Source organism: Rattus norvegicus, chromosome 1, assembly GCF_036323735.1.
Source record: "Rattus norvegicus strain BN/NHsdMcwi chromosome 1, GRCr8, whole genome shotgun sequence".
In the NCBI taxonomy this organism is placed as follows: Eukaryota; Metazoa; Chordata; class Mammalia; order Rodentia; family Muridae; genus Rattus; species Rattus norvegicus.
In genome coordinates this window covers 194,575,587-194,603,218 of record NC_086019.1, presented here as the reverse complement: position 1 = coordinate 194,603,218, position 27,632 = coordinate 194,575,587, and the positions used below count along the sequence as shown (strand labels likewise).

Here is a 27,632-nt window from a genome sequence, read left to right as displayed (position 1 = left end):
GTGACAGTGTACTCATATACATTAAGTAAATAAATCTTTTTTTAAAGCAGTTGAAGAAAAAGAACAAGTTAAGGACAATAACAAACTTATCAAAAATAATGCAAGTTGGAATACAGTGGGGTTAACATTTGATGGGGAAAAGTATTGCCCACTGAGAACTCTTTGCTCAGACAAAAATCTCTTTCTGAAATACAGTAAAATAAAGATTTTTTTTTTTTTTAGACAAGTGAAGGCTAAAAGAATTAACCAGCCCCATGTGGTGATATTAATCCCAACACTTAGGAGGTTGGATCTCTGTGAGTTCCAGGATGGCCAGAGTTACATAGTGAGATCCTGTCTCAATAAATAAATAAATAAATAAATAAATAAATAAATAAATAAATAAGCAAGCAAACAAATAAAATAAAAATTGCAAGCATGCATGAATTAATGAATAAAGCACAAATAGATTTACTGTTGTTGTTTTCAGTTTTCGGTGTTTTTGTTTGTTTTTGTTGTTGTTGTTGTTGTTGTTTGAGATTTGGTGTTACTATGTAACCCTGGCTGGCCTGGAGCTCAGAGATCCACCTGTCTCAGCCCCACAATTGTTGGGGTTATAGATATGCCACCTTCCCACACCAGATTTATCTTTCAAGAAATGTTAAAGGAAGCCCTTTACTAGAAGGGAAAGAACGCCAAATGGTGAACAGATCCTACACCAAAGAACACCAGACACCAGACTGGGCATGGTGCACATGCCTTCCCTCTATGTAACCAGTTGTTTGACGCAGACAAATCTATTGTTATGTATTTGTAATTTACACAGTAATAAATGTGCAATAACAATATAAGAAAGACTGAAGGCAGTGGCAGTTTATTCCTTTTGTTCCCTAAGATTTATTGTTGTGTGTGAATATTCCTGCATGTATGTCTGTGCACTGTGTGCATGCAGTGCCCATGGAGGCCAGAAGAGGGCATCAGATTCCCCTGGAACTGGAGCTACAGACAGTTGTGAGTATGGGTGTAGGGAACTGATCTTGGGTCCTCTGTACGAGCAGTCAAGTCCTCCTGAGCATGGAGCGGACTCTGCATCTCCTGAAGGCTCGCTCTTGCAAAACTCTACCAATGGACATGAAATGCTTCTTGAATCACTTCAAAGCAGATCGTGATACGTTAGCAATGCATATGATAGTTCCAAAACCGAAAACAAGTGGGGATACAAAAAGCGGGGAGTGTGGGGAAATGCTGCACTGTAGCCTGGTATTTTTACCATGCCTGCTTTCTCAGTAATTCAATGAACAAGTAGGCAGGAAACTATTCTGCATACTCAAGTCCTGACAACACCATCAACATGCCTCACCTGATCAACACTTATCAAATACTATTTGTTCTCTGTGTGTGTGTGTGTGTGTGTGCGCACGTGCGAGTGCGCGCCGAAGGACAACTTGAATGAGTCTGTTCCCTCCACTATGTGAGTGCATTGCTCTTGCCCAAAGGTGGCCCAGGCTAGCCCTGAATTCCTGATTTTCTTGTCTCTTTAGCATATGTTATGGTCATGAGCTACCACAATGGCTTAAATAATATTTACTAAAAAATAAAATAACTTTCTCTTTAAGTACAAAGAGAACAATTACTTTTTAAAAAGATCATATTTGCACTAAAGCTGTCTCAATAAAATCAAGACAATTCAGATACATGGACAATTTATCTGTCTACAGTAGGATGACATTATAGATCAATAACAGAAAGAAGTCTAAAAACTCATAACCACTTGGAGGCTGAAAAGCTTATTTCTCAATGGTTCATAGGTGAGATGAAGCAGAGGGAAACGGGAAGTGCTTTAATTGAATAGGAATAAAAATATAAAACTTCATGGAATATGCCAAAAATGGAGCTTAGAGCAACATGCCCACCGGGACAGCTGGGCTTTACAGAGGTCTCGGAGGAGCTCAGCTCCCACCTTACAGCACACACAGACTGGGTGCACTAGCAAGCGCTCTGAACACCATAGTTTAGAAATGGCTGAGGTGGAGCAGGAGAGATGGCTTAGCAGCTAACAGTGCACAGACCAGCCTGGGAACCTGAGTTCCCAGAACCTGCAGTGTAGGAGAGAACTCACTCCCTGAAGTTATCCTCTGATTTATGCACACACGCGTGCACGCGCACACGCACGCACACATACACACACACGCGCGCACACACTTTCGAAAAAGAAGAAATTGAGATGGTAAATTTCATGCAGTAATCGACAAGCAGCAGAGTATAGAAATCAACCACACACACCATTTAATCCCATTTCTTGAAAGAATTAGGGAAACCAATCAGTGGTGATAGAAGTCAGAATAACTCTCGCTCTCGGACAAGAAATCAGCTGGGATGAAAGAGAACATTCTGGGGTGACAGACATGTTCTCACTCTAGGTTTGAATGTAACTACACAAGTATGGGTGGGCGTAAGTGTTCACCAACTTCTCAGGTTTAGACATCTCTCTCCCCCCACCCCTAAAGAGACAGGGTCTCCCCGTATAATTCTAGCTTGCTAGCCTGCATCTCTCTATGTAGACCCAAGCTGGTCTTGAACTCACAGAGATCCACCTGCCTCGAGGTGCTAGAATGAAAGGCCTGCACTACCCACCTGGCTACCGATTTAAAACTAATACAAAAAGAAACTATAAGGATTCCTGTAGGAGAATCACTAATTGCCAGGGTCCGGGATGGGGGACAGAGAAGGGAGAGATGACTGGGTGAGCCCTGGGGGATGGATATTCACGGCAGGAAACCTTTCTGTATGATGACGTCACAATGAAGGGGACATGGCAGGACAGGTCTCACAGACCCATAGCATGAATATCAGGGTAAACCTTAGTGTAGGTGCTGGACTGTAGGGAGTAATAACCCAGCAGCATAATGGCTCAGTGACGGGAACAAACATACCAGTTAACTCAAGGCCTTCACAGTAACAGAAACCACACGGAGGAGGAAGAAAGAGGTGCCTGGGGACTTTCTATCCTGTCTTTCTCCTCTTCCTCCTCTTCTTCCTCTTCCTCCTCCTCTTCTTCCTCTTTGTCCTCTTCCTTCTTTTCTTCCTCCTCCTCTTTTTTTTTTCTTTATTTTTTTCGGAGCTGGGGACCGAACCCAGGGCCTTGCACTTGCTAGGCAAGCGCTCTACCACTGAGCTAAATCCCCAACCCCACCTCCTCCTTCTCTTCTTCAGTGTTTTTAAAAGCCAGATGAAGAGACTCATGCCTTTGATTTTATTCTAATTATGTATGTGTGTGTGTGTGTGTGTGTGTGTGTGTGTGTGTGTGTGTGTGTGTGTGTGTTGGGGTGGGGGTGTCACATGAGTGCAGTGCCTACAGAGGCCAGAAGAGGGCATCAGATTCCCTGGAGCTGGAGTTACAGGAGTGAACTGAACTCAAGTCCACTGCTCTTGGGAGCCATCTCTCCAGGCCCCCTATACTATCTCCTAAACTTTTCTGTACATTTAAAGCCATTCAAAGAATAGCCCATGATTTTAAAAGTATACATATATGTATATATGTGAAATATCTAGACACACACACACACACACACACACACACACACGAGCGCGCGCGCGCGCGTGTAAAAATGCTCCTCTCTTACACTCCAGAAAAGAACTGGAAAGCAAACCCAGAAAAGCATGAGAGGCTAACATTTTGATTGTAGTTTTCTACAGACAGGGAGAGTAGGAGAGGTTCCTCTGCCCTCCATTTTTCTCTATGTTTGCAGTTGTTGCAATAAATAAGTATTGTCTCATGACAAAAAATAATAACAACAACAATCCCTTTCTCTTACAATGGTCTATTCCTCCGGAATGGGTAGAGCCTTTAGCCTTGTCACTTCCAGCCCGTACTTAGGGGCAGGCTCCCTTCCACCCAACCCCCTCACCCCCCCACCCTCCCACCCCCCCCACCCTCCCACCCCCCCCACCCTCCCACCCCCCCCACCCTCCCACCCCCCCCACCCGTCAGGGCTCCTTCTGGCCAGAGAAAATAAACAATGAGTCAGAAGGACAGAGGATGACTCTTTTCCTTAGGCAGAAGCGGGGAGAAGAGAGCTGGCAGGCTGGAAAAGGATGGCAGGACAGTGCTGTGTGCTGTCTGCGACCTAAAGAACCAGTCCCACCGCTGCTCGGGGCTCCCATCAAATCTTGTTAAGCTTTCTCTAAGACCTGACTTTGTTTACAGGGAAACTAGATACTAAAGATCAACTGGATTTCTGTTCGAGTGTGTCTGTGGTTAAGGGTCTGTGGGGCGGCATCAATCAGGAGTGCCCCCTCCTGTCTCTGTGAGCCTGCAGCTTGTCTAACTTCTCTGAGCCTTGTTTTCCCCCCAGGGGTCCCCTCAGGTCAGGTATATGTATGTATCCAGAACTGCTTTGCTCCAGGATGTGCGTAGCCCTGGACCCTGGGTGTAGCACACAGCCACCATGTTAGCAGAGAGAAATAAGACATAGGTGAAGCCCATCGATTCTATTTAAAAAAAAAAAACAAATACAAAAACAAAAAAAAAAAAACACCCGGCTGCCTTCACTACACTGATTTTACTCAAACATGAAGGATTTTTGCTCTAAGCAGGAGACCATCTTATGAAAAGCAGCTGAGAAAGGAATGGTTTAACCAGAGTCTGAGACTCTTTGCTACTCTGAGGCACCTAGGCGCTGATGCTGCTTCAGGACTGACAGGAGCATCGGTGTTGGTACATTTACCCAAGACAGGTAAATCTCATCAACAGAGGTGGGGGGGACTATTGCTCCCTACCTACCGGCCCCCCACCCATCAGTCTGTTTACACTGCCCCACACTGCTCCAGTCCTCAGTGCTACACTGTGGTTTAAAGTCACTGAAATAATGCAAGGATGAGTTGGCCTTTCCGAGAATAGCTGTGTAAATCACAGAAACCACAGTAAGGACCTCACAGGATTTGGGACCATAATCACCCCATTAAATTGTCACTCTTCCCTACTGCCAGGGGCTTGCTTAAATAAAGGCCAGATCAGGAGCCTCCCCAGCCAGTCTTTACTTCAACAGTCTTTCCTTCACCACGTCTAAGTTGACTAATTTCTCCACAGTTGCTGGCGAGGGGGTAGCACCAAGTTATGAGATCATAGGGTAGTCTCTCACATACATTGCACAGAATTACAGACTGGCCTAGAACTTAACAATATAGACCAGGTTGGCTTCAACCCCACAGAGGTCCAGAGTCTCTGACACTGGCATTAAAGGCATGTGCCACCACACCCAATAATATTCTTTTTTTTTTTTACTGAGATTTCAAATGAGAATGTTAACAGTCATGCTTGAGGCCTAAGCACAGGTGACCTTTGAGAGTCACTGTCCTACCCTTGCCGGCTGTAAACAGTAATTTGCTGAGACTATGAACCTTGTTTACAGTCAAAACAAATGCCTTACCTTCCACGTGACCTTCTTATAAAAAAGTCTTTTTGACCTATTTTTTTTAACCACACTATAATCCTCTCCAATGTGTCTGAGAAACTACCCTATAATCTCACCCCCATAAAGGAAAAAACAAAACAACGAGGACAAAAATGCTGTTGCAAACACTATGGATACAGACAGGAAGACGATGCCCAGGTAAAGGCACTTGCCACCAAGCCCCGTGACATCAGTGAGTTTGATTGCCTAGAACCACGTGGTCAGAGAGAACCAGCTCCCATAAATTGTTCCCTGACCTTCCCAAGGGTACCTGGCGGACATGTACCCCCAATAAACGAAGGCAATTATAAATGAAACCCTGTGAACAGTGACTTCAGAAAGCACTACCCTACATAACTCATGTTAAGATGGCCACTGTACCTGCCCCTTCTGCGAATCCTATCCTGAGCATACGCTGTCTCTCTCATGAGCATCTTCCTTCTCTATCTAACACCTGTGCTTAAATCATTTATCTAGTCTTTAAAATTATTTTTTAAATTAATATGAACATGTATGTATATATGCACGTGAATGCATGTGTCTGCAGAATCCGGGGTGTTGGATCCCTTAGGGCTAGAGTTACGGGCAGTTGTGAGCTACCCAATATAGACACTGGGACCTGAACTGTGGTCCTCTGCAAGAGCAGTCAGCAATCTTAACTGCTGAGCCATCTCTCCAGCCCCCTGAATCTATTTTAAAATCTTTTTTCTTATTACACTCTAACTTTGCCTCATACTGAATCCTGAATTATTTTTCTGTGGCATGGTCAAAAATCCTGGTTCCACCTGAATGGAGGTTTCTCCAGAGTCACCCCTGGGGCTACTGCCCTGCTTCCTTCACAGCCGCCTCTTAGCTCAGCTATTCTATGAAAGTTGTACGACAAGACCATTCTTGATGGTTGGTATGTAAGAGAGAAAGGCTCCAGGATGTTATGGGCCCGGATCTAGTCCAGATGCAGACATCTGGTCCAGCTGTGCCGGGTAGAATGGGGAGCAGGCAGGGGTGTTACCTGGATTAAGCTAGCTTCACTCTGGAGGGCAGGATCGACCTCCCTCAGGAACCCAAGTCCAGCCAGGGATGAACACTTACTGAGTTTGGATTATGCAAAGTCAAGTTATAACAGTGACACCATGTGGCAATCAGGAAGCAAGGCAGTTGGACAAGCTCCTCTGTAGGTGAGGAACCTACCCTAGAGGACATGTAAGCCCCTAGTTCTCCTATAATTCAAAGAGGGAGATGGTTCTTAAGGCAAAACAGGGACTGTCTCCCACTCTAGGTAACGTGCCGAGTCTGTCCTTGTGTGTGGTGTGGAGACAATCCTTGGTCAGATTTGTATCTTTCTCCCTGTCCGTTTTTTCTCCACATTTGTTGAGACCTGGTTCTAGGGCTCCCTAAATCAAAGCGTGTTCAAATCCGCACTACACAAATCCACAACGTATTCTCCCAAATACCTTAAGTCATCTCAATTCCTTTCTAAATCTGTGCGGCTGTGGTTTTTAGAAACAATGTCTGGCTGTAGAGTCCTAGGCGGCACATGGAACAATCAGATGTAACTCATACCGGTCTCTAACTCATGGTAATCCTCCTGCCTCTGCTCCAAGTGTTGGAGCACAACTCCATTGTGCCTGGCTCGACTACTTAGATCTAACAGGATAGATGCCACACCGCATTGTTTAGGGATACTTTTTAAAGTCCATGTACGTTCATTACAAATGCATTTTCCCTGGTCCACGGTGGGTTGAATCCACGGATGCAGAGCCTCAGAGGATAAGGATAAAGAGGACAACTGTTTTCCTCCCACACCTCAGCTGCCTCGGGCCTTTCTGCACTTCCTGTCTCTGGAGCTTTTGTAAATAGAAAACAGTCTGAAGTTCATGGCTATTCCTAGCCCCTGTAAAAGCCTGAATCCGTTCAGAGTAGATGCTGATTGTCCCATTGGGCCACTGGAGAAGGCAAATGAAAAGTCCTGGAGCAGGGGTGGGTAGGGTGGGTGGAGGTTTGTGTGGGGGGAATATGGTAAGGGACCCCTCCCCTGGCTTTCTGACCGTGTTCTTGGGCTCAGAGGTTGATGAGGATTGAGGAACGGCCCCAAAGGTATGGCCATGTGTTGAAGGTTACAGGGAAGTGGCATGGTCATGGGGTCCATGGATAGCATGGCTGGCCTAGCAATGGGTCTCTTGGCTGTGGTACAGGAGAGGGGATGACAGTCTCAGCACACCAGGCTTTACAGAAGGGGTGCCAAGTCTGGAATGGTGGCGCACATCTTTAATCCCAGTACTCAGGAGGCAGGGGCAGGTGGATCTCTGTGAGTTTTAGGCCAGCCTGGTCTAGGACAACCAAGTCTATGTAGAGAGAGGTTTTATCTTAAAAATAATAATAATTATATATAACAGGACAGCAGTTGTGGGAATTCCCACCAGACTGGCAGAGTTAAAGATTCAGAATCAGAGCTGAATTGGTTCAAAGAAAGCAGAATTTTATTTTGTATCCAGAACTCATTTGGTGTGGTGTCTGGCACCCGTCTGCAAGTGAGTGTTAAGTGCTATTGTTATCCTGCTGAGTGATGCCAGGCTGGTGTGACTCACACAGGAGCCTTACCCCATCTTGCCTCCTACAAACATCCTGACTGCATGGTGGATATGAAAGTGACCAGAGAGCAGGGTAGCTTTGGAGTGAGTTTGGCCCTGCATGGGGACAAGCACTCATTTACTGAAGACCACCCTGTTTTCAGCTGTGAGGAGGACTTGTCCTTATTCCTAGATGCTGTCTCTTTCACACTCAATTCACATGCCCAGAAGAGACAGTTCTTCAAGAGAAAACAATAGACTAAAGCTGAGGAACAATCTGCTAAAGACCTTTGAGCTGCTGTTACTCATCAATCAACCACAAGCTGGGGACAAGTCCCCTAGTCTCCTAAGAGGCATAGAAGTCTGGTTAGATCCAGATACTAAAAGCTTTGTCCTGTGACTTAGACAAACATAAGTCAGCTGACAGGGATATGAAGAGATAAGGAAGCTCCTATGTTGAGACCACAAAGGTCATAGATACAATTCAAAGTATCACTCCTGTGCCTGGCCTAGAACTGCATGCCCCAATCTTAGCTTTCCAAAAGCAGAGGCAGCTGAAACTTTTAGTTCCAGGCCAGCCTGGCCTACAGACAGAATTCCAGACCAACCAAGGCTTCATAGTGAGACCCTGTCTCCAAATCAATCACCGCTATGGCCCAGCTGTGCCTCATCGGACTGTTTCCCTAAAGAAACTTAATGTCCGGGGTTGGGGATTTGGCTCAGTGGTAGAGCGCTTGCCTAGGAAGCACAAGGTCCTGGGTTCGATACCCAGCCCCGAAAAAAAAAAAAAAAGAGAGAGAGAGAGAAAAGAAACTTAATGTCCATGCCAAGAAGACACAAGCATCTCCTCTGGACAGCACCACGGAAGCCACCCAGAGAACACTCGCCCGTCCCTGCCATTAGGGGCCACTCTTCCTTATCCAAAGCAAAACAGTGTCACTTTTCAGATGGACTCTTGAAAATGCTGTGATCCAGCTTCACAGCCTGTGACAGGGACTGATTGCTCAACTTTGCAGTTTTGGTCCAGGGAGGTTCTATTTGTTCCCTCAAGGCCTGTATTATAGACCCCTGGGAGCTGCCAAGAGAGTTAAGCTAACCAGATCTAAGGCCTTTTCAGGACTTGAACCCACAAGTGGTCTCTAATTGGCTCTACTATGCTTGGTCCGTGTCCCTGCTGGGGACTAACTACTAACTCTTAGCTTGTGAATACCTCTTCAGTCATGCTCACAAACACTGGGTAGGGCAGGATTTAGTAGGGAGCCATGAGCAAACCAGGCTTAGTGAGGAGTCATACTGAGGGCTACACCTGGACTGGCCACATGCCATGGCCACAGTGTGACTGTGTTGGCTTCTGGAATTCATCTCCCCACCTCCTGGGTCTGCCGTTCTGTGGTCTAGTCCCTCCACCGCGGAATACAGATACAGACTATACGTAACCACATGCTAAGCCCCTTGGGAGCCTCACTCTTTCTGATTATGAAGCTGAACTCCTTAGAACACTGCTGGGATGGAAGTGTACGGTTACTAATTTCATCTTTGGGCAGAACGACTAAGAATTTTCCAACCCTGCAGGTTTAAGCCAATCCAAAGAGTTCCAGGAATCATAGAAAACTCACTCTTCGCACTTCCGAATGGATATGTCTGAATTTCCCAACACGAATGCATCAAAGCAAGCAGTGTGTGGACCATGCTGCAGGCTGCATTCACCCTGCTCCAGAGGAGCTCCCTACCTTGCAGCGCCGGATCCAGGTGAGTCTCCTTGCTTCTGTGGAGTTTGACTGTTCCCGGGTGGCTGCAGTGATCTTAGACTCTGAACTGAAGAAGTCCTCTGAACCACAAAAAGGAAAAAAAAAAGATATTGAAAAGAAAGTAAAAAAATCTATAAAACCACAGCAACATTTATTAATTAGGTCACTGACCAAAGATATGGCCGGTGGTCTACAGCAGCTCTCCTGTGAGGTAGGGAAATGAGCAAGGCTCAGAGGAGATGTGGAAAGCCAAGCAGAGGTGCACAGTTCTGTTCAAACACACAGTTCCAGTAAAGCAGGATGGCTGTTCCAGTATGAAACCAAAAGCGGGGGCTAGAGGGATGGCTCAGTGGTTAGGGGCACAGGCTGCTCTTCCTGTAGATACAGGTTCCAGCATCCACATGGTAGCTCATAACCATCTATAACTTCAATATCCTCTTCTGGCTTTCATGGGCACCAGGTATGCACATGAAGCACATTCATATGTATAGACATGGAAGGAAGGAAGGAAGGAAGGAAGGGAGGGAGGGAGGGAGGGAGGGAGGGAGACTCTAAGCCTTGATGATACCTGTCAATCAAATTCTGCAGGGTTCCTGGAGAAAGAGCGTAGACTTTATTTATTGACTTATTTTTAAGAGCGTAGACTTTATTTATTGACTTATTTTTAATCTACTTATCTTTAAAAACAAACAAAACAAAAAACAAGCAAGCAAACAAAAAAACAGTGCTAAGGGGTTGAGTTCAGGACCGTGTATATGCTAGGCACATACACGTGTCTAGTAGTGCATCTACATTCCCAGCCACTACTGGTTTTTAAAACCAAACTGCAAAAGCATCATGGTTAGAACTTAAGTCAAGGGGCAGAACAGTGCGATTTCGTCCCCTCAGACTCTCAGCTTCAGGGATGCTTGCTGAGGCAGAGCTCGGAAATCAGGAGGTGGGAGGGGCTCCTGGAAACCCAAGCCCTGTATCCAAAGGCAGTCACTGTGTTTTGTTTTTCCTGCCTTTGCACCCCCATCTCTCCACTAAACAACACTCCCTTCGGGAATGGTCTGCTGGGAATGGTCTGCCTTTGATTAAGTGTCCTATCCATGCCCTCAGTCCCTGAGGATCTCTTAAGAAAATGTCGAGCACAAATGCCCCTAGCCCCACCCACTCCAGTGGGAACAGACACAGGATTGGCCAAGTCCTTCCAGGGACTCCTTAAAGAAACAAAGATGGTGGTGGGTGGGTTTGTGAACCCTTTTAATTTGGTCATGGTGGAGAAGGCACCGTGTAAACAAGGGAAAGAAGATCATGTAGCACAAAGCTAGGAGAGTAACCTGAGTGTCCGGGCCTCATTTTTAGGACCCCTGGATCCATTTTTCTTTTTTAAAGATTTATTTATTTTATGAATATGAGTACACTGTTGCTGTCTTCAGACACACCAGAAGAGGGCATCAGATCTCATTACAGATGGTTGTGAGCCACCATGTGGTTGCCGGGAATTGAACTCAGGACCTCTGGAAGAGCAGTCAGTGCTCTTAACCACTGAGCCATCTCTCCGACGCCCCATTTCCCACCCACAATCTATCTAAACTGGCCCACCTGCCTACAGGTGATAGGAAAGGGCACTGAACTGTTTACCTTTCTAGTACAAGTTGGACATTTGTTACTTGCAGCCAAAAGATGTCTGTGCATCTATTGCTCGGTCAACTTGGAAGGAAGCAAAGCCGTCTGCGGTCAAAAGAGTTGGAGGTGCTGTATTTCACGGCTCTCCTTAAGAAATCCACAGTGCATGTTAACATCTTAAAGGTTCTAAGGGTCCCACATGAACCAACTTATTGAATTTTATTTTTTATTTACTTATTTATTTTGAGACAGACTCTCATTATGTAACCCAGGAGGGCCTGGAATTTGTGGTCTTTCTGTCTCTATTTCCGCAGCTTTACGATTACAGATGTGCACGGCCATGGCCAAGCTAGTCTATTGACCTTTAACTCAGAGCACCCAAGTCTCTTGAGCACCTGTGTTTGTGGTCCACCTGGTAATGTCCCGTAAAGCTGGTGGTGCAGGCACAAGCTTTGGAAGGCTGTCCTCTTGCTTGTTCAATCTAGAGAAGGACCAAATCCTCAGAATAAGAATCCCTTGAGCACCTCTGGCTTTGTGACTGATAGGGTGGCATTCCTCAGGGTCAAAACCATGGTTTGAGAGCTGGCTTTGCCTCTTTGGGGTGTCCCCACCATCACGAGGGAGTGGTGGGAGCGGCTCTAGAGTCTGCAGTCCCTGATGCTGACTCCTGACCATCTTTCCCACCTCGATGGCACTGTCCCCTCACATGACCCAGAGAGAGACCTCCTCTGTCCCTCCACTTCACTGGGGCAACCAGGGACATAAAAATCCTCTCATGAGCCAACCAACTCATTACCACAGACCCTGCTGCAGCAGCACACTGGGTGAGCGTCTTCTCTCACTGACAGTCTGGGAAAGAATGATCGCCCTTGGCTGTTGATTCATCCAACCGCCCAAGAAACATTTTATCTAGAGCCCACCATGGACCAGGAAGTAGGCTAGGGAACATCTTCCTCCTCTGAGCTGCTCACAGGTTAAGATGACACAGGCACTGGTCCAGTGGCTGGAGGCTGCAAATGGGAGGAATACCCAAGAATGGATCCGAAGGTCAGAATGGCACACAGCCTTTCTGTGTGCACATACACATGTGCACCCCATTCCCCCAAACACTCCCCAGCCCGAGCAGGGGATTTTTGAAAGTTAGTTTTGGAGTTTCTGAAGGAAAGATTCATGAACCTTCTACCCTCTCTGAACCCAGGGCTCTTCTCGAGATCTTCAGTCTCCTGTTTCATGGGTACAGCCTTTTCCTGGCTTTGCCTGCTTCCTGCCTTGCTACTCATTAACAGAGATGCCGGCTGGCATCTTCACTTGAAAGCACAATGATTGGCTTCTCAGCAAACCATTGCCACTTATAGGAAGTTGCTGCCTACATCCTTGCTTTAGAGCCAGGGCTTCAGAGATTCAATAACTGGGACCACAGAGCAAGGGTCTGAATGGACCTGCTGCTCTCCGTTCCCGGAGCTAGGATGAGACTGTTTCTTGTCCTGGCCACCTCAACAAGGAAGTAGAAAAGGAGGCAGAGAAAGCTGCTGCTGGGTCCCCACTTTAGGGGAGGCCACTGCTGCAGCACTGGTGATTGACAGTCCCCTACCTTGCCTGCAGGGCTCAGCCTCCTGTTGAGCATCTAGGGAGCACCCATTCCTAGGGCAGGAGCAGGATGCACCTTTGTATCCGAGTTTTGAACTCTATACTCTTCAGAGGAAGGCTCCTCCTCCGTGTGCAATCTCTACCCTTGCATACATGGTTTTGTGTGTTCACTCAAGATTTCCAGTACAAGAGGAGTAACATTTTTATAATAGGATCTTGAGCATTTACAGGTTTTATTACTTATAATTGTGTGTGGGAGGGGGTCTGCATGTGTCCATGGGTGCATGCATATGGGTGCCCGAGGAGGTATCTGTTCTTCCTGGATTTGGAGTTACAGGCAGTTGTGAGCTGCCCAATGTGGTTGTTGGGGACTAAATGCAGGCTCTTTAGAAGAGCACTCTTAGCTCCCCAACCATCTATCTAGCCCCAGGGTCTTGAATTTTTAAAAGCACTACCCAGTTCTTGCTTGCCTGGGCAAATGTCAGCCTCTGACACCCATAGCCAGCTCCCTTCTCATTACTACAGTAACCATGCCGAATCATTCTGCAAATAATTGGCATGTAAGTCCCCTCCCCCATATACCTTGATCAAGGTTTCTTTCAAGTAACTCTGGAAATGCATCAAGAAGGAGAGGAGGCAGGTCATAGATCTCTGCTGTGATTAAAAGCTACAAGAATGGGACAAAGCTTCAGGTCCATCTCTGGAGGGATCACAGGGTCAGGCCTTCCCTCTGTCAGCAGCCCAACTCTTCTGCTGGCCGCACAGCACTGCTGTCATAGCAGAAACTGGACTGGTCAGAGTTCAAAGAAAAGCAACAGGACAGGGATATCGCTCAGTGATGGAGCCCAGGCTGGCATGGGTTTAACCCTCATAACAGCATAATCAACATAACTAATTGTGGCCATTGTCCTCACTGTCATCATCATCATCATCATCATCATTATCATCATCATCATCATCATCATCATCATCATCATCATCAAATAAAAGCAACAGAGCAGTCCATACAAATGGCATATTATGCTTTTCAAAGACACCCCCGTGACTCTTTGCAGAATCCCTACTCACTAAACAGACACTAGAAAATGTATTCCATATTCTAGATAAGAAATAGGATATTGGGAGTTGACCAGAAGTCTGATGATCCTTCCATAACAATAGTAACAACTGCCACTCAGAAAACAACCCCCTATGGCAAAAAAACAGCAGATCTATTATTAGACACGCCCACTTAACTATTTCACATATCTAATCCCGGTAAATAAACACACGATAAACAGAGAGGTTAAGCCACTTGTCAAAGACCATAAAGATCACCATTGCAGTTGTGGATTTGGGTCTCGGGGACTCATGCAGCCCAAGAGCCTAGATCCAACACCTAGAACAGCAACTGGCACAGAAGAGGCAGCCAATGTGTTTGTTGAATATATGAAACATAGCTTATATCCATTCATTCTGGTAGATATGCCCACAAAACCCCCTGCCTTTGTTCTGTTTCCTACAGTGCCTCTGAACCCCCCTTCCAGTTTCCCTTTCTTAGCAACGAAGACCTGCTGCACTGGGATCCCTGGGGCATCCGCAGGCATCACCACAAAAGTGCCCCTCCCTTCGCTTCTAACAGCAGGCTGGGTAACAGCGCTCACATGACAGCCCAGCTGCTTCTCCATGTCTCCTCTGAACTGTCACTGCTTGAGTAAACAAACAGCCTTTCCTGGCCCAAGAATACTCAGGAGCCCTCAGCCTATCTTAAAGCAATCTTTAGACAGTGACAGCATCTTCCCAGGCCGAAAAGTATCCTCCATCCAAAGTAAAGCATTTCCCATAAAAATATATAAATTTTTTTACTGCCCTTACCTTTAAATAGGCTCCGCCTTTCTAGGCCATGCCATTAAAATTAATTAAAGCTTAATCAGCAGGGCTAGATATGCCTAGAGTGTCTACCTGCACCGTCCACTCCGTGAATAAGCTTCTGGGGAGCAGAATAAGTGCAGGTGAATGCTGGGAAGTAGATCAAAGGTCATCCCCATGGTACTAAGAGTCAGATTTCAGAAATAACTGCCAGACTGGCCAAATATGGGAGATGAACGCATGCCCATGCTCCAGCCAGGAGGCTGACTATCTGCCTGTCAAGTGAAGGAACTGCGTGTACCAGTTCTGATCATCCTGAGTTGTCACCCTAAGAGAAACACAGGAAAGGACAGACTCTCCAACACTGGCTGAGGGGACACCCTGGCATCAGGCAGTGGACACTTCAGTTAGGTCAACAAGGGAGAAGTTCTCAGGGTGGGACCTCAACCCATCAGACCTCAGTGTTTTCTAGTGTGAATTAGCACGACGTCCCGGGAAGAATTAACAAACTAAGGGGACAGAGAACAGGTCTGAGTCCTTGCTCTTCCCTGAATGGATGGAGAGCATAGGCTTGAAGTTCATTCTGAGTGTGTAAGAGTGGGGTGTGTGTGTGTGTGGAGAGAGAGTAGAGTGTGTGTGTATGTGTGTGTAGAGAGAGAGAGAGTGTGTGTGTGTAGAGTGTGTGTGTGTAGAGTGTGTTTATGAGTGTATGTGTAGAGTGTGTGTGTGTAGAGTGTGTTTATGAGTGTATGTGTAGAGTGTGTGTGTAGAGAGAGTGTGTGTGTGTAGAGAGAGAGTGTGTGTGTGTAGAGAGAGTGTGTGTAGAGTGTGTGTGTGTGTAGAGTGTGTGTGTGTGTAGAGAGTGTGTGTGTGTAGAGAGTGTGTGTGTGTAGAGTGTGTGTGTAGAGTGTGTGTGTGTAGAGTGTGTGTGTGTAGAGTGTGTGTGTGTAGAGTGTGTGTGTGTAGAGTGTGTATGTGTAGTGTGTGTGTGTAGAGTGTGTGTGTGTAGAGTGTGTGTGTGTAGTGTGTGTGTGTGTAGTGTGTGTGTGTAGTGTGTGTGTGTAGAGTGTGTGTGTAGAGTGTGTGTGTGTAGAGTGTGTGAGTGTAGAGTGTGTGTGTGTAGAGTGTGTGTGTGTGTAGAGTGTGTGTGTGTGTACAGAGTGTGTGTGCTCACACATGTGCCACTGCTGGCTTACCGTAAGAGCCCCGGTTCTCAGCAGACATAGATGAGCAGTATCAAGTGAGGTGGCAGCTGTAACAGAAGCTGGTGGACCTCCATGTAAGAGTATTCGCTGCATTATTTGAAACTTTCCAATAAGTCTGAAATACTCTAAAAGTTCAATTTTCAAAAGCCATAAGGCTATGTGTGATAGTATAGGTCTTTAATCTCAGCAATTGGCAGGCAGAGGCAAGCATATCTCTGTGAGTTCAAAGACAGCTTGGTCTACCAGGTGAGTTCCAGGCCATCCTGAGGTACTTAACTTAGTAAGTTCCTGTCTTAAAACAGATAGATAGATAGATAGATAGATAGATAGATAGATAGATAGATAGATAGTTAGATAGATAGATAGATAGATAGATAGATAAGTAAATAAATAGACACAAGGTTCGGGCTATAAATATCCCACTACAAAGCAGGGGAGGGGTCCCTGAATCCCCTTCTGAGAATCTCTGAGCAGTAAATGGTTGAGGAGGAAGAGAGAAACATTTTCTTTACTGCTGTGGCCACAGATAAGATGGCCAAGCACCTGTAAATTATCCCTCATCTATGCTCTAAACAAACTCAGAGTCGCAAGAGAAAAAGACATGAAAACAAAAGGGGACTCAGTAAATGTAAGAGAAGAAAACAGAGGTTAATGGAGAGTAAATATAAAAACACATTATTTCTATATATGAAAATATAGTCAGGGCTGGAAAGATGGCTCAGAATTTAAGAGCACTGACTGCTCTTCCAGAGGTTCTGAGTTCAATTCCCAGCAACCACGTGGTGACTCACAACCATCTGTAATGGGATCCAATGCCCTTTTCTTGTACATCTGAAGACAGTTACAGTATACTCATATATACAAAATAAGTAAATAAATCTTTAAAAAAAAGAAAATATAATCAAAGCTATTAGTATATTTAATTAATATGTATTAATAAAAGCACTATAAAAGACCCATTTCTCTTTTAGAAAAGGATTTATTTCTAACGTTTATTTATGTGTGTGTTGATCTGTGTGCATGTCACATACATGTAGGTGCACAGACCAGAAGAGGATATTGGGTCTCCTGTAGCTAGAGTTACAGGAGTTACAAGCCACTGGGGAGCCTCCTGATGTGGGTACTGGAAACTGAACTCTATCTTCTGCAAAAGCAGTACATGCTCTTAACCACTGGGCCATCCCTCCAGCCCCAGCGAGACCCCTCGGAGTCCTTCCTTCCGGGTCTTCTACGGTCTAAGTACAGTACTCAGTTCTCCACAGTCACAGAGCTTCTTGTTCTGGTTCACTGGAACCTAGTAGTCACTGATCACCCTAGTCCCACTCCCCTCCAGCCTCCTCGGTCTGTGCTAGCTCCCAGTCAACTATTGATTTCTGTGATACATTTGTTGAGTCCATGAGAGCGAACTCACACGGCATTGTCTTTGTGTGCCCAACTCACATCCATTACCATAAAGCTGTCCAGTTCTATTTGTTCATTTACTCACTGGCTTATTTGCTTATTCACCTGCCTGGTTCTCCACTTGCTTGTAAGTTCCATGAAGCAAGGGTTCACCTTTGCGGGGGTGGGCCCTGCAGATGATCATTGAGTGGGACTCTGCACCCGAGTCTTGGGCTTTGCAATGTCCTAATCTAGAAGACGAAGTTTCTCTTATCCTGGCTGAGGCACCCTGAGGCTTAGGAGCTTACACCCGAGGCCTCCAGGACAGCCTGTTGTCTTCAGTCTGTCACAGGTTTAGGGAAATGAGCAAATGTCTCAGCCTTTAGAACAAACACACCAAACTGAAAAACAATGGAGAAGAAATGTGAAGCCAAGGCTGTCTTCCAGTTCTGACTCTGAGCCTTAGCTAAGCCCCACGGTAGGGAAGCTGTGCTGGTTAGTGACCTGGATTCTCCTGTCAACTTCCTCTTTGACCTTGGGCCAGTGCTTAAGGCTAGAAGAACTCAGACTGGAAACCACTGGGCCAGGCTTCTGCTTTTTTTCTTTTCTTTCTTTTTTTTTTTTTTTCAACTTTCTGAAGGCCGAGGTTACAATCCTCTAACCTCTGCTCATTCAAATGTCCAAGCTGATTAACCACCGAGCCCCCTTTTCTGTAAAATGTGAGTGATCCAACCAGGCTGCTCACTTGTGGGACTGTGAAGAAACCAAAGGGCAGCGCATGTGCAAACAGGCCTCGCCACACTCCTCAGGAGCAGCTGACGTCACCACACAACTTCACAACTCCCGGGTTATGGGAGACAAATACTTCAAGCACACCCACCTGGCAGCCACCTTCAGGGTGGAGTGGCTCTCTAAAGCAGTCCCAGGTCACCCGACGACAGACAGGCCTGCACAGGCAGGATCAGGATTGTAGAACAGGTCTCCCTTGGCCACCCCTGGAGGCACTCACCCCCACAACTTCTCCAGATAGCTCCCCTTCCTGTCAACTACAAACACTTTGAGTGGTCACCATGGGCTTAGCCAGCTGCATTGCTCTGCAATGACACCCACAGCTGATTCTGAATTGAAGCTTTCTAATGACAAATCAGTTCTGTCCAATGGCTTGGAAGGTAGAGCCACCACACCATTTCCCAGCCTCCCTCTAGGACAAAAGAAATCAAAGTGGAAGCCTTTGGGGGGATTAGTGCTGGCCCTGGCCTCTGCATTCTGTTCTGTTGACAACAGAGGCTTTACTCAGCCTCTCACTGCCTATCAAACAAGCCAGTTCTGAGAGCTACATTCAACATGTTATTTCTAAAATTCTAAACCCGTGTGTTGCTGATTCCTAGTGTGTTTCGCAACTTAATAGGGATGGATTCGAACAGGCACGAGAGAGGGAGGAAAAAGCTTAACTATTCCAACGCCCATGCCATGCCCATCATCAGGTGCCACCTGGATGTTAGACAGCTGAAAGGCTAGCCATGCAAAGCACACACGCTTATACCTGTGGAGGGTCAGGGTTTGGAGGCCACAGGACGGTGTTGTATGAAACAGCGTCTTCCTGTGGAAAGCAAAGGGTCTTCCTGTTAGAACACGGTGTGAGGAAGAAGCATATTCTAGGTCCTGTATTTTCAACTCCTACCCAGTGTGTTCCTGCTCTGCTTGTGGCTTCTGTCTCTCTTAAGTTTTCTATTGCTGTGATAAAACACTGACCAAAAGCAACTTGGAGAGAAAAGAGTTTGTTGCATCATTCCGCATGGAGAAGTCAGGATAGGAACCAATGTAGAGACCATGAAGAACTATTGCTTACTGGCCTGCTCCCCCATGGCTTGCTCAGCCTGACTTCTTATACTACACAGGACCACCCGCCATCTACTGTCGCCTGGGCCCTCCCTAATCAGTCAAGAAAGTGTCCCACAGGGATGCTCACAGGCCACTCTGGTGGGGGCATTTACTCGGTTGAAGTTCCTTCTTTCAAAAAGATTCAAGCTTGTCTCAAATTGACTTAAAACTAGCCAGCTCAGACACCCAGAGGAATCAGAGAACAGAAGGAGAAGAAATTCTAACCTAAAGATGTGAGAGATGACCAGGGCCCAGACTCAGCAGACCTTGCCCTGGTGACAAAGTGAATCCTGAATCTAGGGACAGAAGAAGCACAAAAACTCACATCTTCATTTCTAAGAACTCACTTTTGAGCAGAATACCAGAAATCCTCTGCCGAGTGTTTCTTCATAGGTAAAGAATCTAGACAGAAGTGGAAGCTTGGGCAGGACAGGAATATGGAAGGCACCAAAACTGGTTAGCAAGGATGTAGGTGTGAGATAAAAGGGTCATGAGATGTCAAGTGGTTGGGCAAGAGGATGGGATGGGTCTACAGTCCCTTTGTCCTTTGAGAAATTGCTACGAGCAATGCCGACAGGCTGTCATTGTGCCCTGCAGTGTGATAAAACCCTCGGGTAAACTAGTTCACATGTGGAAATAATATCTGACCCTATAGTGGGAATAGAATAAGAATGGGTCTGATTCTTTACAGGGGACAGGTCAGGTTGGACCATTAGCTGGGAGAAACACAGACATCTTTTTTTCTCCCCCTACAAGCCTGAGGGCACCCCCTGAACCCTTAGAACTGAGAGAAATAGAGCAAGATCTAGAGGAGAGCGCTCCTACAGTATCTGTTGGAGCTCTGGATTCAGCCAATATTTCAACTAGAGGCATGGGCTTCTCAATTCTATAACCCAAGACCCCTTTTCTCTGGTAATGACCATTGGAAATGGGGTGCCTGTCTCTTAGAATCCCCTAAAGACCTAAAAAGAAATTCACAAGGATAAATGACCAGGCTACCAATTAACTAATTAATCAATCAAGGGATGACGTATCAGGTGTGTAAGGGGACAGTGAGTAGAGTCAGGGTGGCCCTCAGATTGATGTTTGCATGGTAAGAAAGCTCTCATTAGCCAGGAGTAGAAATGCAAGATGAGAAGCAGAACGAGGAGAGAAGTTGAGTTGGGTTTGAGGGATTCACGAGGGATGGTCATACCCATAGAAGTATCCAAAAGACGTAAAACGATGATCCCAGGGCCCCATCTCCATGAGAAGCCCCAATCTGCAGTCAAACATTCCCACACTGCTTCTCTGTGAAAGGCAAACCTCATTCTGCTCCTGTAACCCTAAGGACAACCCTACAAAGGCCCACTGGCTTGTGCCTGATTAGACTGGAGACATGGAAACTCTCAGATCAGGAAGCATCCCGTGTACCCCATGAAGGCAGAGCTAGAGGACAGATGGGGTTGGAGCAGGGAGGAGGTAGGAAGAAGGTATTTCTCCTTTAAAGCACCTTTATCTTGAAACATTAAAATAGACAGTGAAATGCAGTTAGGTGGTCAAAGAACAAGATAACATCACTTTTTTGGAAAGTATTTTTTTTTCCAGAGCTGAGGATCAAACCCAGGGCCTAGTGCTTGCTAGGCAAGCGCTCTACCTCTAAGCTAAATCCCCAATCCTAGAAAGTATTTTACAACATGTGCAGTAAGAACATTGCAGAATTCCTTGCTCTATGACCCAGAAGTTCCATTTCTATACAATCTGTGCTTGGTAAATAGTAAATATCTCATTCTGGACACCATGGTCCGTAAAAATAATAGAAAGAAAATGTGGGGTTGGGGATTTAGCTCAGTGGTAGAGCGCTTGCCTAGGAAGCGCAAGGCCCTGGGTTCAGTCCCCAGCTCCGAAAAAAAAAAAGGAACAAAAAAAAAATAGAAAGAAAATGTAAGCTGTCTTAAACCGACAATATTGGGGTTAAAGTTCATCCTGAGTAAAGCAGGTGTGGTAGTTTGAATGAGAAAGGCCCCCATAGGTGCATGTTTGAATATGTGTTCTGTGTTTTTTGGAACTCTTTGGGAAGGATCAGGAGGTGTAACCTTGTTGGGGAAGGTCTGTCATTGGAGTTGGGCTTTTCAGGTTTCAAACGTATTGTTCTTTGTGTGTGTGTGTGTGTGTGTGTGTGTGTGTGTGTGTGTGTGTGTGTGTGTGTGTGTCTTTCTGCTTTGTGGTTGTATCTCATGATGTATGCTCCAGTGCTGTGCCTGCCTACCTTACGCCATGCTCCCCACCATAAAGGTCATTGGCTCTAGCCCTCTGAAACCCAAGTCTCAGATAAAACCATTTATTCTGTCAGTTGCCTTGGCCCTGCTGGTTTGCCACAGGAGGTTTGCTCACGATCCCTATGGTTGTGGTAAAATAGCGAAAGCAAGTATCCTCCAGTCTAGGAACAACCTTGACATGGTTGATGGCTTGTGTTAGATAATATTTTTGGTGACAATTTTGCTTTGTAGAATATTTTTGCACAATTCTAACTTATGCCAACTACAGACCAATAGTATCTTTTATCCCTGTGGTGAAAACCAAAGCTATTGCTAGATATTGTCACATGACCCTTACCTACGGGCGACAACATGACCCCTGGGTCAGAACTACTCCCTCATCCTGTGTGCAGATACCAATGGAGCCTTGGAGTTTATATAAGACCTCAGAGGAGGGACATTAGCTGGTATATGAGAAGGAATAGGGACCGAAGTATGTCTAGTGCCCCCAAAGGGCTCTCAACTGATGGCCATGCCTGCCCCCACTCAAGCTCATGATGGAATGTAGGGGATCAGTCCAAGGAGAGTGACCTGGGCCAACCCCAGTCAGCAGACACCTTGATTGACTCACAGAATACTTAAAAATAATTGAAATTAGTTGTTAATGTGTTTTTATTGATTTGAGAGGGTTTCTTTTCTTGTTTCTTTTGTTTTTGAGACAGAGTCTTTCTGCTGTATAGACCAGGCTAACCTTGAACTCTGAAGTGATCCACTTACCTCTGCTTTCTATTAAAGGCATGTACCCCCATGTCTAGTTATGAACGTGTTTTTAAATGTAAGATTTCTCTTCTGCAGTCTTTGTAAAACACAGGAGTAAACCATTTTCCCACTCGTTTTGTGAGGCTAGTAATACTCAGATACCAAAACCAGACCCTAAAAATCTTCCTTATGAAGTTGGACACAAAAGTCCAAAAAATACATTAGTAAACAAAACAAAACACTGTAACATGCTGTCAAAATAATTATAGACCACGGCCACACGAGATTTGTTCCAGGAAGTATGTGTGACTGTGCCGAGTAATGCAGAGAAATCACTAGCAAAATACAGTTTAAGGATTTTAAAACATAAGGCTGGGGGTTGGGGATTTGGCTCAGTGGCAGAGTGCTTGCCTAGGAAGCGCAAGGCCCTGGGTTCGGTCCCCAGCTCCGGAAAAAAAAGAACCAAAAAAACAAACAAAAAACAAAAAAAACATAAGGCTGAGTAGCAGTGGCTCATGCTTTTTTTTTTTTTTTTTTTTTTTTTTTTTTTTTTTTGGTTCTTTTTTCGGAGCTGGGGACCGAACCCAGGGCCTTGCGCTTCCTAGGCAAGCGCTCTACCACTGAGCTAAATCCCCAACCCCTGCTAATATGTTTCTTAACACTAGAAAACTCAGTGATCTCTGCTTGAGATTAGGACTAATCTCTGTAACAAAGCAATGGGAGTAGTTGTCACTATAAAAAGGAAGAAGAGAAAAAGTGAAGCTGGTCTTTGGTACTTTGTGGGTTCTTTTTCTCATCTTTTATCCCCCCCCACCATACACACACATTTCAATTCCCCCAACATTAGATTGGAGAGAAACAAGGATAGAAGGAAAGGGAGGGAGAGAAGGAGAGAGAGAGGGAGGTAAGGAGGGAGGGAGAGGAAGGGAGAGAGAGAGAGAGAGAGAGAGAGAGAGAGAGATCGATCTGAATCTAATTATTTCCTTTTATTTCTTCTTTGACTACTAAGAAGCCACAACCAACCCTCCTAAATGACCACCAACCACCTCATGGGGCCCTAGCATTTATGTACCCTTTGAAAAGTTCCCAGAATTCCAAAGGTCACACAATCATAGAAACCATCCGCCGCTGGCAAAGCCATGCCTCCCCTAAACGCAAGGCATAATCATAATCAAACAGTCCAAAGCAGCCCCACATGCCACACACCTGGGATTAAAATGAAAGCACATCCTTATAATATTTCTCTATATTAAAACCAAATTTCCAGAATTCTCATGACAAGGAAGGATAAAGAAAAATAAAGCTGCTCAGAAAGGCGTGTGGGAGCTCTATTTAAATCCTGACTTTATAGGAAATCTCAAAGAAGCAATGAAAAGAGCAGCCACAGAAGTCACTGGCGCTAATAACTGAGTGAACCACAGACTATGGCAGCAAAGCAAAACCAAGAGTCTACATACGAATGTGTGGACACAGAGACGACTCCCTACTATTTAGAATCACTCTAAAGTAAGATGTAGTTCTTGGGTACATACTTGGTTACACATAGGTAGGGCCTGTTTGCCAAGGATTTATCACATAATTGCTTTTAAAAAAAAAAGTACAAATAATTGGAAACACACCACAGGTTCGTGCAGCAGGAAATCGACATAGCAAGGAGGTCAATTCCTTTCTACTTGCTCTATTCTTTAATGTAATTCTTGTCGAAAATCTAGCAACTCTGTTGGAGACATAGGTTCATTCTAGTGTTGATGTGGAAAAACTCGACCCTAGAGCAACTAAGACAACATTCTTTGAAAAGAATGAAGTGTGAACACTCCATTTGACCTCAGACTTAACACATGACCACCATAATCCAGAGAGCAATCACAGCTCGCATTCTGAATGCCTCTTTCACTGTACAGAAGTTCACTGAGGTGCCTAGACTTTGGATCTGGTTAATGTTGGTGCGATGTTTTTATTTCTTTGCAAGGTTTCTAAAAAGGAAGTTTATACTACTTTAATCTGATTTAACAGAGTCAATGTTATAGGACAGAGAACTTGGGCTAGACCGAACCAATTTGTGACAAACACGTCAGATCCATTCATTCACTGGGGCATGTGGACTGTCACCAGAGAGAACTGGTAAGGTTGAGGGAGTTCAAGCCCTGTGGGTCTCAGATTGAGAGCGTTAGGAATGGGGCCAATCCACTGCCTAACTCTACCTGCTCTGGAACACATGACCATGACAGTCCACCGACGACCATGGCAATCAGTCACATGGCATAAAAACCTGGTGTTCCCTGTGCTAATGAAGTATCTGGATAGAAGTCAGTGAGCTTCCCTTATTGGGTATTTCTTCCTACAAAATGTATTTAATCTCTGGTTCACCCTGAGTAAGGTGTTCACAGTTGCCATCTAATAAAGCAGTTTGGAATGGGGGAGGCCTTCATCTGTAAAGAGGCATTCCTAAATTCCCCCCACTAAGCCCCTCTGAACTCTGTGTACATAGAGGCCCTGAGGGGAAGTGTGGACTCTTGGACTACAATTCCCAACTCCCAACAGTATGCTAACAGTGCCTGGGTACATGGGAGATGGGAAACCACAGCAATTATCCTAGATTCTGCTGTAAACCTGGTAAGATACAGACTGAGGACCCAAACCTGGTAAAATACGGACTGAGGATCCAAACCTGGTTAAAAGACAGACCAAAGACCACCATTACAGGTTGGTTTCTGCCTCCCCTGAGAGGTGTCACAGCTATGCCCAAGACACCCCAGTGAGCAAGGCAGACATGTTCTTTTCAACAAATAAAGCTGGGGCATAAACAATCATGGCCAAAACAATAAACGTGAATAAACAAAGTAACAAACCCTCTTCTTCAGGAGAATGAGTACATAAACCAGAAGTCAGGAGAAAATATTTACAGAAGAAACATCTAAAAGAGGACTGCTATTCAAAATATATTTAAAATGAACCTTTAAAATTCAATAGTAAGATACTTTTAATTAAAGGGGACATACCTTTAATCCCAGCACTCTGTGGTTCCGAGGCCAGCCTGATCTGCATAGCAAGTTCCAGACCAGCCAAAGCTACACAGTGATCCGCCCAGAGAACATGAGTGTGGGGGAGCCATCCCTGCCTCTTATCTGCTGTGAGGTTGTATCAGCAAGGGAGAGATCCCCTCCCTCCCTCCCTCCTGCCCTTGTCACAGGCCATCAGGCAAGAGAGCTGGTCCCCAGTGGGATCCTGGATCAGGAGAGCTAACCCTGCCTCTGCTGCAGTATTTGAGAGAGCAGGCCCTGCACCTCACCTGGGCAGCATAGTAGAGCTGACCCTGATGGTGGGGATGGGGGTGAGCTGGCTCTAAGGGTGTTTGTGAACGTGGGAGAACTGACCCACACAACTTGCCTGACGTGCAGCAGCATAGTTGAGGGAGAGATGCCCTCCTTCACCTCGCCCCTTGCCACGTACGGCAGGCAGGAGAGCTGGCCCCAGGGTCATGAGAGTGAGAGCTGGCCAGGTCCCTTACCAGTTGCAACACTCGGGAGAACTGCCCTATACCTCCCCTGGGCATCAGCCTAGAGGAGCTGGCCCCTAGGGCGTGAGAGCTGATGGACTGACCCTCACTGATACTTCTCAGACCCAGTTATCAAGACATGAAAAGAAATAGGATTTTTAGATAGATGTTGCTAAATCAAAGAAGTCAATCCAAGAACACTGCACACTATATAATTCGAATTATAGGACACTGTGAAAAAAAACGCAACTGTTGAAACAATACAAAAAGTTGTGGTTGGACCAGCAAGATGGCTCCTGGGATAAAGACACTGTCATGCAAGCCTGGTAACCTGTATTCTTTTCGCAGAACTCACATTAAGTGTGGAAGGAGTGAACGGAGTCCATAAAGATGTCCTCTGCACACACATATGATGTGGCATGTATATGTACATACACACACACACTGGTGAGGATAAAACATGAAAGTAAGTTGTTTTGAAGATCTGCGGTCGCTAGGGCCTAACGGATGGGAGAAGGTCAAGCATAGAGGATTTTTAGGGTTTTAGGAATATGATACTCTTGCACAAAGTACACATGGTTACATATGTCAAAGTCCGCAGAATGTACTCCATCAAGAGAATCTTCACATAGCATATGGACGCTGGGTGATAAGATATGTCAATATGGCTATGCCAGTTCTAATATGCATACTGGTCCTGTAGAGGAAGCTAATAATGAGGATAGCTGTGAAAATAAAGCTAACCTAAGGAAAGAAAGGAAGTTAGGTATGGGTGGCACGCACTTATAATTCTAGCATTTGGGAAGTGAAGACAGAAGGATCAAGAGCTCAAGGCCATTCTGGGTACATGAGTCCTTGTTGGGCTTGGGGACTGGGGAAGGGGGTGTGGAGAGGAGACAAAGACCAGAGACAAAGACAAGACAGGAAAAAGAAAAAACTGATGAACCTCAAACCTAAACCTTGTATCTAATGAAAGTTAATTCATGGATCATCATGGATTTACATATAAAATGTTAACTTTAAAGATTTTAGGATAATAGCATTAAAGAAAACTTCCAGGACATAGAGCTAGGCAGAACACTTAGGCTTAACAGTAAAAGAACTATCTGCAAGAAAAATGGATAGACTGTGCCTCACTAAAATGAAAATGCTGTTTTATATAAGAGCTTATTAAGAGGATGGAAAGATGAGCTAGAGAACAAGGAAACACCTATAAACCACTGTCTGACTTCTAGACTACATAAAGAACTCTCAAAAGCGAACTCTCAGACCCAACGCTACAGTCATAATAACGTTTATAAAACAAGCAGAAGACATTTCAGCAAAGAGATTAGTTGTTCACTATCCCCAGGAGATACACTCCTAGACTCTAGTGTCTGCCTCAGAGGTGGGTGGAAATGATGGGTTACACCAACCCTGCATGGATTCAGCTCTTTGTTATACAGATAGACCTATGATGAAGTCTGTTATACCTATGACCTATGATGAAGTCTGTTATACCTATGACCTATGATGAAGTCTGTTATACATATGACCTATGATGAAGTCTGTTATACATATGACCTATGATGAAGTCTGTTATACATATGACCTATGATGACATCTGTTATACAGATTGACCTACAATGAAGTTTACTTATAAAGTAGTCAAGTAAGAGAATAACTACAGTAACTAATAAAAAAAAAACTACAACAAATACTATAGTAAATGTTATGACTAGTTTCTTTTTTTGTTTGTTTTGTTTTTTGAGACAGGTTTTCTCTGTGTAGCCTTGGCTACCCTGGAGCTCACTCTGTAGACCAGGGTGTCCTTTAACTCACAGAGAGCCACCGGCTTCTGCCTCCAAAGTGGGGGGATAAAAGCCGTGCATCGCCACAACC

General features: G+C 45.3%; 1 protein-coding gene and 1 non-coding gene across 26 annotated transcripts in view; one reads left to right on the top strand and one right to left on the bottom strand.

The window, feature by feature from the left end:
- Positions 1–27,632, bottom strand: part of Tacc2 (transforming, acidic coiled-coil containing protein 2) — a 211,725-nt gene that overhangs the window by 154,934 nt on the left and 29,159 nt on the right. For 19 of the 25 annotated variants that reach the window (XM_063263507.1, XM_063263532.1, XM_063263562.1 and 16 more), the window contains one exon: positions 9,730–9,827. In XM_063263507.1, coding sequence (XP_063119577.1) covers positions 9,730–9,827 — 98 coding nt within the window. Of the gene's footprint in view, positions 1–9,729; positions 9,828–13,527; positions 13,731–14,799; positions 14,945–18,258; positions 18,326–18,921; positions 18,979–27,632 lie in introns of those variants that run through there. The other 6 variants (XM_063263499.1, XM_063263527.1, XM_063263617.1 and 3 more) reach the window with 5 other exon arrangements.
- Trnap-agg25 (transfer RNA proline (anticodon AGG) 25) lies at positions 8,699–8,779 on the top strand. Its single transcript has one exon. It is a non-coding gene; the product is annotated as a tRNA-Pro (tRNA).